Source organism: Camelina sativa, chromosome 10 (genome assembly GCF_000633955.1).
Source record: "Camelina sativa cultivar DH55 chromosome 10, Cs, whole genome shotgun sequence".
NCBI classification, from domain to species: domain Eukaryota; kingdom Viridiplantae; phylum Streptophyta; class Magnoliopsida; order Brassicales; family Brassicaceae; genus Camelina; species Camelina sativa.
The window spans coordinates 21,364,067-21,378,941 of NC_025694.1; the positions used below are offsets into that span (position 1 = coordinate 21,364,067).

Genomic DNA, 14,875 nt, shown 5'->3' on the forward strand with positions numbered 1-14,875 from the left:
AATGGATCTTTATCTAAATCAAGGCTCCTCACAACCATCAGGCTAGTCAATGGGTGAGCTTGGTCCATATTAAACCTCTTGAGTACCTTTTCAGTATATGCCATTTGATGCACAAGGATTCCATCATTTATGTACTCAAGTTGCAATCCCAAACAGAATCTTGTCTTGCCTAGGTCTTTCATCTCGAATTCTTTCTTTAGATATTCGACTGTTTGGGCGATTTCCCCAGAGGTTCCTAGGATATTCAAATCATCCACATATACTGCTATTATGACAAACTCTTTGTTTGCAAACTTCTTTATAAATATACATGGACTGATGAGATCATTCTTATAGCCCTCTTTGGCTAGGTACTCACTTAACCTATTGTACCACATTCGCCCACTTTGTTTCAGTCCATAAAGGGATTTGTTTATCCTTATTGTTCTCGAGAACCGATCTTATCTTTGAGCTCAATACCCTCTGGTAATCTCATATATATCCCATTATCCAGTGGACCATATAAGTATGCGGTTACAACATCCATTAACCGCAAATCTAGTTTTTCTCTTATAGCCAGACTTATTAGATATCTAAAAGTCATTGCATCTATCACAGGGGAGTAAGTCTCCTCATAATCTATTCCTGGTCTTTGAGAGAATCCTTGTGCCACAAGCAGTGCCCTATATCTCACGATTTCATTATTCTCATTTCTCTTTCTTACAAAGACCCACTTATGTCCAACTGGCTTTATATTGAATGGTGTCCTTAAGATCGGACCAAACACATTCCTCTTCTTTAAAGAGTTTAACTCCATGTCAATGGCTTCTTTCCATTTTAACCAATCTTTACTTTGAGTGCACTCTAATATAGACGTGGGTTCATGATCCTCATTTATCTCAAGTGATACCTTATATGCAAATATTTCATCAATGTCGACATCTTTTCTGTTCTATTGTATTCCAGACATGATATAGTTGATTGAGATCTCATCATTATCAATACCTTCAGGACCTTGAGGTTCAGCGTCCCAAACCTCATTCGGTGTCTTAGGATTTGCCGCGGCCATGTTTGTTATTTCCGTAACCTCGGTTTGATTTGCACCTTTCTTAGATTTCCGAGGGTTCTTATCTTTGGAACCTAATGGTCTACCTCGTTTCAAACGGGTCTTAGACTCTGTAGCAACTTTCTTATTGTGTTCCTTCTGAACATCAATACGTACTGGTGCATTACAAACTGGTATGTATGATTTAGTTACTCTCTTTGGGTCAGCAAAGGAATCTGGCAATTGTATAGCTAGCTTTTGCAAATGAATAATCTTTTGGACCTCTGCATCACAGGGTAGAGTCCGAGGATCTTGCCAATTCAAGGATGTTTGATTCCATGAAATTTCTTTGACCAGCTTGTTATTCTCTCCACCCAACATAGGAAATTCGGATTCAGCAAACTGACAATCCGCGTATTTGGCCTTAAATAAATCACTCGTAGTTGGCTCAAGATACTTAATAATGGTGGAAGAATCATATCAAACATATATTCCCATCCTCCTATGAGGTCCCATTTTAGTTATCTGTGGTGGAGCAATCGGTACATAAACGGCACACCCGAATGTTCTTAAATGGATATGTCTGGCTCATGACCCGTTAATAATTGGGATGGTGAATACTTATGTTCACTAGATGGCCTGATGCGTTTTAATTCAGCTGCATGTAATACTGCGTGTCCCCAAGCAGACATNTCAATACCTTCAGGACCTTGAGGTTCAGCGTCCCAAACCTCATTCGGTGTCTTAGGATTTGCCGCGGCCATGTTTGTTATTTCCGTAACCTCGGTTTGATTTGCACCTTTCTTAGATTTCCGAGGGTTCTTATCTTTGGAACCTAATGGTCTACCTCGTTTCAAACGGGTCTTAGACTCTGTAGCAACTTTCTTATTGTGTTCCTTCTGAACATCAATACGTACTGGTGCATTACAAACTGGTATGTATGATTTAGTTACTCTCTTTGGGTCAGCAAAGGAATCTGGCAATTGTATAGCTAGCTTTTGCAAATGAATAATCTTTTGGACCTCTGCATCACAGGGTAGAGTCCGAGGATCTTGCCAATTCAAGGATGTTTGATTCCATGAAATTTCTTTGACCAGCTTGTTATTCTCTCCACCCAACATAGGAAATTCGGATTCAGCAAACTGACAATCCGCGTATTTGGCCTTAAATAAATCACTCGTAGTTGGCTCAAGATACTTAATAATGGTGGAAGAATCATATCAAACATATATTCCCATCCTCCTATGAGGTCCCATTTTAGTTATCTGTGGTGGAGCAATCGGTACATAAACGGCACACCCGAATGTTCTTAAATGGATATGTCTGGCTCATGACCCGTTAATAATTGGGATGGTGAATACTTATGTTCACTAGATGGCCTGATGCGTTTTAATTCAGCTGCATGTAATACTGCGTGTCCCCAAGCAGACATAGGAAGCTTCGACCTCATTAGCAATGGTCGAGCAATCAATTGAATACGTTTAATGAAGGATTCAGCTAATCCATTTTGTGTATGGACATGTGCCACAAGATGTTCCACACTCACCCCCATGGACATACAATATTCATTAAACGATTGGGATGTAAATTCACCAGCATTATCTAGACGCATAGTCTTAAGTGGAAAATCTGGATAGTGTGCTCGCATACGTATAATCTGGGCCATCAATCTAGCAAACGCAAGGTTTCTAGTTGATAATAAGCAAACATGCAACCATCTGGTTGATGCATCAATAAGGACCATGAAATACCTAAACATCCCACAAAGTGGATGTATTGGTCCACATATATCTCCTTGTATCTTTTCCAGAAAATGCAAAGTTTCTTTATTTACTTTTGCTGGTGATGGTCTTATANTCGGATTCAGCAAACTGACAATCCGCGTATTTGGCCTTAAATAAATCACTCGTAGTTGGCTCAAGATACTTAATAATGGTGGAAGAATCATATCAAACATATATTCCCATCCTCCTATGAGGTCCCATTTTAGTTATCTGTGGTGGAGCAATCGGTACATAAACGGCACACCCGAATGTTCTTAAATGGATATGTCTGGCTCATGACCCGTTAATAATTGGGATGGTGAATACTTATGTTCACTAGATGGCCTGATGCGTTTTAATTCAGCTGCATGTAATACTGCGTGTCCCCAAGCAGACATAGGAAGCTTCGACCTCATTAGCAATGGTCGAGCAATCAATTGAATACGTTTAATGAAGGATTCAGCTAATCCATTTTGTGTATGGACATGTGCCACAAGATGTTCCACACTCACCCCCATGGACATACAATATTCATTAAACGATTGGGATGTAAATTCACCAGCATTATCTAGACGCATAGTCTTAAGTGGAAAATCTGGATAGTGTGCTCGCATACGTATAATCTGGGCCATCAATCTAGCAAACGCAAGGTTTCTAGTTGATAATAAGCAAACATGCAACCATCTGGTTGATGCATCAATAAGGACCATGAAATACCTAAACATCCCACAAAGTGGATGTATTGGTCCACATATATCTCCTTGTATCTTTTCCAGAAAATGCAAAGTTTCTTTATTTACTTTTGCTGGTGATGGTCTTATAATTAGTTTCCCTTGTGCACATGCTACACACGTGAGATGTTTAGGGATAACTTTTCTCTCTTTAAGAGTGTGCCCATTTGAATTCATTATAAGTTTACGCATCATGTTAGAACCCGGATGGCCAAGCCGGTCATGCCATAAAGTGAACTGTTCATTGCCAAATTAGCTTCTATCATATTAATCTTAGCAAGGTATAAACCAGTAGCTAATGCGGGTATAGTCTCTAGGATTCTCTTAGATCCTTGGGTGATTTCAGTAATTTGTAGGAACTCTTGGTTTTCTTCACCCTTAGTTTCAACATGTAGACCATTCAAACGAATGTCTTTAAAGATCAATAAGCTTCTCTTAGAGCTGGGTGAATATAGGGCATCACTCATCTCAAGATGTGTGCCATTAGATAATAAAATATGAGCTTGGCCGTGGCCTTCTATCCAGCCCGCTATACCCGCAATTGTACTAATATTGGCATTTTTCATTATGAGATTAACAAAATATCTCTTATCCTTCAAAATCGTGTGGCTTGATCCACAATCAACCACAAGTACATTCTTGTCCTCAGCCATTTTTAATAATGGACAAGAATTATATTTTAAAACATAGACAAATATAATGAAGGAAATAATTCAATTTAAACCAAAATAATTATCCAAAACAAAAATCCAAGCAAATACAAAACATAAAAGATAAAATTAAAACAAGACCACATTTGAGTTTAATTATCCTCTCTTAAACAATCAGAGGTTTCATAATCTAATTGGTCATCCTTCTCATAGTCAAAATTCCCTTCACCATCGAGATGAACCAAATTAGCTTCTAGATCCTCTTTCAAATTCTCTTGATAGAGATCAACAAGGTGCTTAGGAGTTCTGCATGTCTTGACCCAGTGGTTCTCCATACCACATCTATGGCAAGTGGACTTGGCCTTATGTTGCGGTTTAAATACATCGCGGCCTCTTCCCCGAACACGGCCGAAGCCGAATCGGTTTTCACGGCCTTGTCCTTGGTAACTACCACGACCAGGACCACCACGTCCACTTCTCCCACGGCCACGGCCAAACTTGTCCCTATGAACATAGTTAGACTCCTTAGTCTCTTTCGGCTCTTTTGGCTCTTTGGAATTTTTCTTCACCATGTCCACCTTGTGAGCTTCTGGTAATGGAGCTATACCCGGAGGTCTCAAAGCACTGTTCATCATCAATAGCTCATTGCTCTGCTCAGCAAGCAGCAAACAAGAGATGAGGTCCGCATATGTCTTAAACCCTTTTTCACGATACTGTTGTTGAAGCAGTATGTTATTGGAGTGAAAGGTAGAGAATGTCTTCTCTAGCAGATCCTTCTCCGTAACCTCAGTACCACACAACCTTAAAATCAATACTATCTTAAATAGTGCTAAATTATACTCGTCCACGGATTTAAAATCCTGGATCCTTAGGTTTTTCCAATCAAATTGAGCCTTTGCTAGGAGCACCGTCTTTTGGTGTCCATATCTGCTTTTCAGCTCTGTCCAAAGGTCAAGAGGATCTTCAATAGTGAGGTACTGGTCTTTGAGACTCTCAGCGAGGTGGTGGCGTATATGCATAATCGCCTTATACTTGTTCTTCTCAGAACACTCAACATCTTCCTCAATGCACTCGCATAAATCTTTTGATTTTAGATGGATCTTAGTATCCAAAGCCCATCGCAAGTAGTTGTCTCCAGAAGCATTAAGGACAGCATAGGAGAGGTTGTTGAGCTTTGCCATCTACAAAACAGAACATGCAACTGTTTATTAGCATGCGGTATTTAAGACCATACCATGCAACATATTTTAGGGCATGCGGTATTTAAGACCAAACCATGCAACAACAATTTTAGGACATGTGGTATTTGAGACTGAACCATGCCAATCACTTAAGGCCATGAGGTATTTGAGTACGTAGCATGCCTTTCAATTTATACTCAAATTTTCGTGGTTTGTATCTTGTTTTTATCTCTTAATTTCGTGGATTAATATGCATGAGATAACAATCCTAGACAACAATTATAATCTAGCATGCAATGATTTCCTTTTACCAAATTTTCTTTTTTCTTAAAATTTCCTTTTTTCTAGATTAGGATTAAGACAAAGTTTTAGGAAATATTTTTCTAGGATTTTAGGATAATTTCTAGAAATAATTTAGGGGTTATCCTTATTTTATTTTCTCATGCAAACATGCTATAATTTCCGATTTTAATGTCTTAGTTTTAGGGTTTGAATTTCACAAACAATCTTAATCGGATTCTAACAACCTAGAACAATTTGGTTTAATATTCTCTTTATGAATTTTGGATTTAGGTTTCTAGTTCTAGGGTTCTTATGCAACAAGCAAACAATCGATTTTAATCTTTGCATAATTGGTTTAATTCGCAAACAATCTAAGCAGCCCTAACCTCACAATATCCGATTTTAAAGTTTTAAAGTTTTAGGGTTTTAGGGTTTAAACCTTAGGGTTTCTGTTTGTTGATTGTTTTATTTGTAGGTTTTAGGGTTCCATTAATTTCCATGATCAGATTCGATTCATATGTTCTTAAGGGGGTTTAGATTTTACCTTCACTGATTTTGAGGTTGACTGGATATGAACCGGGAGCTAAAGACCTCGGTTTTACTCTTCTCTCGATCACAAACCTCGGCCTCAGTAGCAGGAAGAACCGATCACGAACGGATCTCCGAACAGAACTCACCCTGGACAAAATCGGACCACGAACTCGGACTAGTCGCAGACGAGAATCTGATCACGAACGGTAGCCGTCACCGAACTTGGACGAACTCGGACGGGAATTGATCGCCGAGCTTAGACGAACAAGGACTTTGGTGCGGCGGCGGTTTAGGGTTTTTAGGGTTTTTCTCAGTTGGAGTTTTAGGGCAAACTCGTGCTGATAACGTGTTGTAAAAGTAAGAGACAAGGTTGTGTTCTCTTCTTCTTATTAATGATTAAATTGAATAGAGGTTACATATATATATTAGAAACAAACCCTAAGTACAAAACCGACTAGGAAATAAATAACAAGTAATGGGCCTTCGGCCATAGACCGTAATCTCTAGGACCCACATTGACCGATATGGGTTATGCATGGGCCGGTTATGGATATCCACATCCAGTGTTTTACAACAAAGATCTCTTTATTAGAAACGAAAAACAAAAAACTTCATCGTGCCGTACATCATAACATCAACATCTTTATGTACTGTCACAATTTAATTACATATATATAAAGTTCGATCCTGGCCTTCTTCAATAAGTGGACAAGATATTAATCTGATAGCTAGGACCTGTGCCTGGGGCGCTATAAATTCGGGTACACGATTGGACCACAAAATTCCATAAAAACTTTACGTTTTCTACTTTTCTTTCATGAAAAGTTAAATCTTTAACTCAAAAGAATCCTACATCATAATACAATTTCTAGGCATTGGAATAGATAACAACATTTAGTAGACGTGGACTAAATACAACAAGTCTGATGATAAACCACCGGTTTGGGTAAACCGGTTCTGTCTAGCTCGATTCTACTGTGATGATTTTGACTTGGTTCGGTAAAGACCCTACACTACATTCAATTTACCCAAAAAGAAAAACAAAGAAAAAAAAAATGGAACTGAGTTGAACAACCTTGCTCTCAAGAGTTCTGTCTTTTGTCTTCAGATGTTCAGATGTGTTTCTTTTCTTTACCAGAGGACCTGAAATACCTTGACAAAGTCCACTGCGTATAGTTGGTGTAAAAGGCAAACAATACAAAGTATGAGAAACAGAGAATCATGATTAGTGCTTCTAATAGGAAAGGGTACTTTTGAGGAGGTTGAATGGTAAGGTAGAGGACATGAAGAACTATGGAGATGAAGAAATGGGTTCGTAGTAAGAATACATAACCCGGAAAGTTTTTGAAGGAGAAAAATGAAGCTTTAGTTTTCTGTACCGGGTGATTCCCGGGTGAATGATAGATGATGGCAAAGAGAAAGGATAGTGTTAAGTAAGGGATCAAGAGTTTGTCACGGCAAAGAAGAGGGAACATCGAGAAGAGAGCGTAATATGTTAAATGACTGAAATGGTCAGGGAGTTTGAGAGCTAATAGTGTTGCAGAGAGAAAAGGCATCAGGATTGATTTCTCATGCACTGCAGATTCAAAACAAGCGAGATATTAATTAATGGAAAATATGGTGAAATTGATTGCGGAGATTGAAGATCAAATTGAAATATATATATATACCTTGGAAGGAAAACAAGTAGAAAGCCATTGAACCGTTGAGCAACCCATATAGGAAACCTTCATTACTTGGTGACAAGATTTGCTGAACCATTGAAGGGAGAGAAGCCAATATAGTTGCAGCTAAACTAATAGACTTGAGGGATTGTGTTGTGAAAAGTTTTTTCCATTTTACGAGTATGGACGTAGTGCACCAGAAATTTGCCACGTAATCCTCGTATATTCCCCTCTCAAATGGAGCAAGACGGGAGAGAACCTGCATCATTAGCAATTTGCTTCACATAATTGAGCAAACAAACGAATGAGACATATTGGGTGTGTGCAATTTACATCAGAGGAAGCAAAAAGTACAATTTCTTAGTTCTACCAGAGACAGATAATTAGTTTTTCTTTCTTGACAAATTATCAAATACGTATTTACCATTAAGAAGTCGTCCAAAGAATGCAGATATGGCCACCAAACAATAACAAACGTGGCTATGACTGCAATTCCAAGCTTAACCACAGCAAGTACTGGGTTTCTCCTTCTTAGGCATTTTCCCAGTAGATGGCTGAAAAAGGCAGGAGCAAAGTATGCACTCATCTGCGACGTAGACACAACCAAACAGTATGACCAACATGTTAAACTGGAACACAATTTGACCAACAAGCTATCACTGCATAAGATTGAACATATTGTATGCATACAACACTGTACACAAATGCAACGATGGGAAGTATGTATGGCCATAAACACTACAATACAACCTCAACAAATTAAAGATCAACTACTTATATTTTCCAAGGAACTGGAACCATCTAGTTTTCAGGCTATGAGATTCTATAAAGCCATTGCACGTCAGATAAACGGATCGGCGCTAGCTTAAACCTTCTGTAAAATAGAGCAAACTACACAAACATTCTATTATAGGCAAACATAAGAATACAGAAGTAGAATCCCAAAGTCACCTGTTTATGACTGAGAGCTAAACTGAACAAAACACAAGTGAGAACCTCGCTCCCACATAGTACCGCAGCAATAGCACCAAGTGTAAGTCCCAAGCTGATACAATTGTACTAAAACAAACATAATTATAATGAGAATCATATATACAAACAAAATCACAATATACCGAAGAGAGGTAACGGTCAATACAGACCTGAAAATGACCATGATCAATGAGGATCAAACAAGGGTTCAAGAGAATCATAGCAATATGCCATGCCACTTCACTCTTACTACTCCTAGTTCGATTCCTATGATACACCAACACAAAAAAGAGAGCAGCTGGGAAATATATGAGAGCATCAGATGATAAAACAGTCCATCTCATCAACAACTTTCTGCAAAACAAAAAAAAACCCAATGTAAGCTAAATTACACATCAAGCAACAAACTGAAGGATCAGATCAGATCAGATCAAGTATGATTTTACCCAAGATAAGACTCGTGACCACGAGAGCTTAGAAGAGCAACAGACTCAGGATTGAAGATTTTGAGTAAGACTCCATGGATGTAACTCTGGTAAGCAGTTAAAGGAGGGTAATCTAATCCCCAGTAAGTGAGATCGTTGTTAGTGCCGTTTCTATACCAATCGATGACCGGAAGATTTGTGGTTATCTCCATCCAATGTCTCTGAGCTTCGAAATCGCCGAATTTAGGAGGGGTTCCGGCGCCGGAGTATGGATACATCGATACAGCAGATCGGATCAGTAATGCGAAGAGTGAGATGCAGAGGAATGAAGTGGTGGTTCCTTTATGTGTTAACCACCACCAAAAATTATCAATCGAAGATCCGGTTTGCGATGATACCGGAGCTGCGATGTCATCGTCGCCGGAATGTTTCACCGGCTTCTTCTTCGGCATCTTTGTTTTTTTGTTTGTCTTCTCCGTTTAGTTTTCTCGCCTGAGCTGATCGCAAAATCGACCCCGTGATGTTTGGATGAGTTGGCAAAATCGGTTTAGGGATCGGTCTAAGTTTGGGTTTAGTGAAATTTGTGAAAAACCCCGTTATTTTTAATTGTTTTGCAAATTTACCCTCTATCTGCAAAAGTACAAGAACACGCACTATTCAATAATGTGGTATCGTTGAATCTTATTTTTCATGTTTCATCTTCATATGCACTGTTTCTCCAAAAATCTGTGTTTTGGCTAAGCTTAATTTCATCTTTAAAGTTATTTAAGATTCAAAGACCCAAGAAAAAATGTTACCAGCTAATCTATTGACACTTTAAGATTTATAGAAATCTATTGACACTTTATATCCAAAATGTGACTTAAGGCATCTCAAACCCACCTATATATTTGTTTTTTAACTTTATTTTAGAGTAAAATTTACTCCAACTCATCTTTATTTCTACCTCTATAATAGAGATCTATATTTTTTCCTCTATATATAGAGGAACTCTATTTTTTCCTCTATAATAGAGTTGAACTTTTTTATTTATAAAATGATCCTTGATCAAAATAAATAAAATATATATTTAAATAGTTTAATAATAATTTAATGAAGTGGAGATTTTGTATTGAACAACACAATACTGAAAGTTTGTAGTAAGATTCAATTCTCTTAAATATTTTAGTTTTTATTCATACCATAATATTATTTTTAATACAACAAAGACTAATTATTTAATATTCTGGTAAATTACTTCTGGATCCACCAATATCCCTAAAAATTTGTCCAATCGAACCAAACGACTTAGATGGAGGAAGAGCATGATCTGAATGCACCGATTGAAGTTGAAAGAGAAGCTCCATCTCCAAGAGTCCAAATGGCAGAAGATGATGATATCCGATTCCAAGAATTTCTAGGTCGAAAAATCAAAGATAAATAAGCTCNGGTTCCGGCGCCGGAGTATGGATACATCGATACAGCAGATCGGATCAGTAATGCGAAGAGTGAGATGCAGAGGAATGAAGTGGTGGTTCCTTTATGTGTTAACCACCACCAAAAATNCATTAATTGAGCATTTGTGGGAAAAATACACTAATGTCGATGGTTAAAATACTCTACTATGTTTTATTATTTTATATGATGCAATGTATTTCNTCCGGTTTGCGATGATACCGGAGCTGCGATGTCATCGTCGCCGGAATGTTTCACCGGCTTCTTCTTCGGCATCTTTGTTTTTTTGTTTGTCTTCTCCGTTTAGTTTTCTCGCCTGAGCTGATCGCAAAATCGACCCCGTGATGTTTGGATGAGTTGGCAAAATCGGTTTAGGGATCGGTCTAAGTTTGGGTTTAGTGAAATTTGTGAAAAACCCCGTTATTTTTAATTGTTTTGCAAATTTACCCTCTATCTGCAAAAGTACAAGAACACGCACTATTCAATAATGTGGTATCGTTGAATCTTATTTTTCATGTTTCATCTTCATATGCACTGTTTCTCCAAAAATCTGTGTTTTGGCTAAGCTTAATTTCATCTTTAAAGTTATTTAAGATTCAAAGACCCAAGAAAAAATGTTACCAGCTAATCTATTGACACTTTAAGATTTATAGAAATCTATTGACACTTTATATCCAAAATGTGACTTAAGGCATCTCAAACCCACCTATATATTTGTTTTTTAACTTTATTTTAGAGTAAAATTTACTCCAACTCATCTTTATTTCTACCTCTATAATAGAGATCTATATTTTTTCCTCTATATATAGAGGAACTCTATTTTTTCCTCTATAATAGAGTTGAACTTTTTTATTTATAAAATGATCCTTGATCAAAATAAATAAAATATATATTTAAATAGTTTAATAATAATTTAATGAAGTGGAGATTTTGTATTGAACAACACAATACTGAAAGTTTGTAGTAAGATTCAATTCTCTTAAATATTTTAGTTTTTATTCATACCATAATATTATTTTTAATACAACAAAGACTAATTATTTAATATTCTGGTAAATTACTTCTGGATCCACCAATATCCCTAAAAATTTGTCCAATCGAACCAAACGACTTAGATGGAGGAAGAGCATGATCTGAATGCACCGATTGAAGTTGAAAGAGAAGCTCCATCTCCAAGAGTCCAAATGGCAGAAGATGATGATATCCGATTCCAAGAATTTCTAGGTCGAAAAATCAAAGATAAATAAGCTCATTTCTCATTTCGAAATGCATTAATTGAGCATTTGTGGGAAAAATACACTAATGTCGATGGTTAAAATACTCTACTATGTTTTATTATTTTATATGATGCAATGTATTTCTTTAATAAATGTGATATTTAAATAATATTTATGAATGTTAAAAATTTAAATAATATCATAATTTTATGAAAGTTTCACGAATACTAAAATAAATGGGTTAGCTTGCAACTTTTATAAATAAAAGGTATTAATAGTAAAATAAAAAAGAAATCTCTACAGAATATTCTTTTTAGAGGAAAAAATAAAGGTATCCATTGGAGCAAAAGTCAACTCTATTATAAATTTCCTCTATTTTAGAAGTAAAAATAAGGAAAACCATTGGAGATGGTCTTAATACATGCATGGAAGAGATGATTTTAGACTTTTAGCACTAAAGAAGTTGATGAAGATCTTTAATTAAAAGATGTTCAAACAAGTTCGTCTCTAGGGGTAGGCAAAGTAGGCATTTGATAAGGGTTCAGAATCAATTTCAATATTTTTCTTAAGATTAAAGGGTTCAATTTTAGAAAGAAAACAAATCAGTAAGAAGCTTTAAGACCATCTCCACTCCAGAACCTCTATTAAAGTTACTCAAAATTAAATTAATCATATAATTAATTTTTACTGCTCTTTTTTATTGCTCTTTACTGCTTTTTTTTTAAATTTAATTCTTCTGAGAATAATAATTGATCTGAGTGAGATCATTATTGTTTTCTGGATTCTAGGAAGAAGAAGAAACAAAAAAAAAGGATCGGAGAGAAGAAAGAAAAAAAAACCAATTTTTTTTTTTTAATTTATCCGACAACCATCCACAATTGAACATGTAGGGTTGCTTGAGGGTTGCTCCAGCTTCTTATTTGAGAATCAATTCTCAGATTATTGGACCATAATTTGGGTTTTTTAATTTTTTTTTGGATCATAAATATAAGAGCAAATATATATATATATATATATATATATATATATAAGAGCAACCTAATTAGCAACCCCAGTGGACATGCCCTAATATTTTTGGGTTTTGCCATGGGTTCCTTTCACATATTAAGAGGGGCTATCAGATTTGCTTATGAAAAGAAAATAGACAAAGGGGAAGTGGATACGTTAAATGTAATTGGATATCCATGTGTGGGAAAATTTGGATTCTTCGAGATCATACCGGTCAAGCTTACAAGCTAGAATGTATTACACGAGATGTGTTATAGCTACAGATTTTCGGATAGCGGTGGAACTGTAGTGTATTTTGTGGTCTCTACAAGGCTATAACAACAACCATTTTCCACAAGAATTTGTTGGAGAAAACAAGGACCATACATTGCAAATTCACATATAGTACTTTCATGTAGGTAGAAGCTTCGTCTAATTCCATTGCTCGATCTATTAAAATATGTGTAATTAGCAATATTTGTATCAATATTGAAATATTCCTAGAGTTCATCTCTAGTGTTACTTATTTTATCAAAAATTCTTTAGTGTTGTCTTTTTAATCATAATTGATTATTTACACCTATTTAAATGAAGTACTTGTTTGAGTACCCCAAATTCATGTTTACATGATTTCCCACCCATAGGTATTTATTTGGTGTGCTCAACTTTTTTTTTTAATATTTGAATTAACTAAATAACTTTGGATATAAATTTTGTAATTATAGAGAATATTTGTAAGCTTAATATATAATGTATATATATATGACTTATATATCTATTCTCATTAATTAATTGTATAATAATAGCTTAACTTTGCAAATACTTAATTTTCTATTATATTAAGTAATTCTTTTTTGTCAACATAAGTAATTGTTTTATACATTATTTTAAAGATTTATTAGCATGTTGACATTAATATGGCATGATTTATTTTGAATGAAGTTTTGTTAATAATTAAAAAAGCATTGTTGAGAAACACTTTTTTTTTAAACTTCTGCAAACAAAAAATGAATAATAACTTTTGACTATTTTGAGTTTTCCAAATCTCAGTATGTAAAATTATGTCTGATCTACAATTTTGTTAATATAATAGACTTATATCTATTCTCATTAATTAATTGTATAATAATTGCTTAACTTTGCAAATACTTAACTTTCTATTATATTAAATAATTATTTTAAAGATTTACTAGCGTGTTGACATTAATATGGCATGGTTTATTTTGAATAGAAGTTTTGTTAATTAATAATTAAAAAAAAACATTATTGAGAAACACTTCTTCTTTTTTTAACTTCTGGAAACAAAAAATGAAAAATAACTTTTGACTATTTTGACTTTTCTAAATCCCAATAAGTAAAATTAAGTCTGATCTACAATTTTGTATGATTTCTTAAAACTTTTTAATTTAATTTGTGTAACAATTACTAATCTTTTTTTTTTTTTTACTAATCTTATTGAATACTATTGAGTAAAAAAAATCGCATGCCAACAAAATTATAGAAAAGATATACTCAAATATTCAACAAATACAAGCAGTAAATAAGTTGATTTTGGGAAGGAGTCTCCTATCACCTGTACCCATCTCCACCGCATCCCATACTCTTTTTTTAATCCAACTGCTTAGAAACCATCACACGCACCTAATCTCCACTTGTTTCATCTCGACACACCAAAGTTATTATAGACGTGCATATAGACGATTAACCTGTACGTATTAACTTTGTTGATATATATATAAGCTGACTCCAATACCCCAAAAGCGGTCTCTCTCTATACTTTGCTTCTCTCTCTAAACTTCTCTCTTTTTTTTTTTCTTCCTCAAGTTTTCTTTTTCTTTTTTTCCTAAAACTCTCTCCAAAACGATGAAGGTTTTCGTGAAGACGCTCAGTGGTACCAACTTCGAGATCGAAGTTAAACCTGCCGATACGGTAATACTTATGATTTTTCTTCGAATTCGAATCGTCTTCTCCGTTTCTCTAAACTTGTTTATTAGGTCTGATTTGGTTCCGTAAT

The 14,875-nt window shown here is 35.5% G+C and overlaps 2 protein-coding genes across 3 annotated transcripts in view; one reads left to right on the plus strand and one right to left on the minus strand.

The window, feature by feature from the left end:
* Nucleotides 6,945-9,766, minus strand: LOC104719513 (probable dolichyl pyrophosphate Man9GlcNAc2 alpha-1,3-glucosyltransferase). The gene is made up of 6 exons (XM_010437446.2): nt 9,245-9,766; nt 8,969-9,152; nt 8,778-8,885; nt 8,251-8,412; nt 7,833-8,085; nt 6,945-7,738 (listed from the first exon to the last, which is right to left on the minus strand). The coding sequence occupies exons 1-6, from the start codon at nt 9,673-9,675 to the stop codon at nt 7,275-7,277; spliced, it is 1,602 nt and encodes a 533-aa protein (XP_010435748.1). The 5' UTR covers nt 9,676-9,766; the 3' UTR covers nt 6,945-7,274.
* The window catches only part of LOC104719514 (ubiquitin receptor RAD23d-like), a 3,327-nt gene continuing 3,075 nt past the window's right edge, over nt 14,624-14,875 (plus strand). Inside the window, exon 1 of one of the 2 annotated variants that reach the window (XM_010437447.1) lies at nt 14,624-14,790. In XM_010437447.1, the coding sequence (XP_010435749.1) occupies nt 14,725-14,790 (66 nt within the window). In that variant the 5' untranslated portion in view covers nt 14,624-14,724. The remainder of the gene's footprint in view (nt 14,791-14,875) is intronic. The other variant, XM_010437449.1, reaches the window with a different exon arrangement.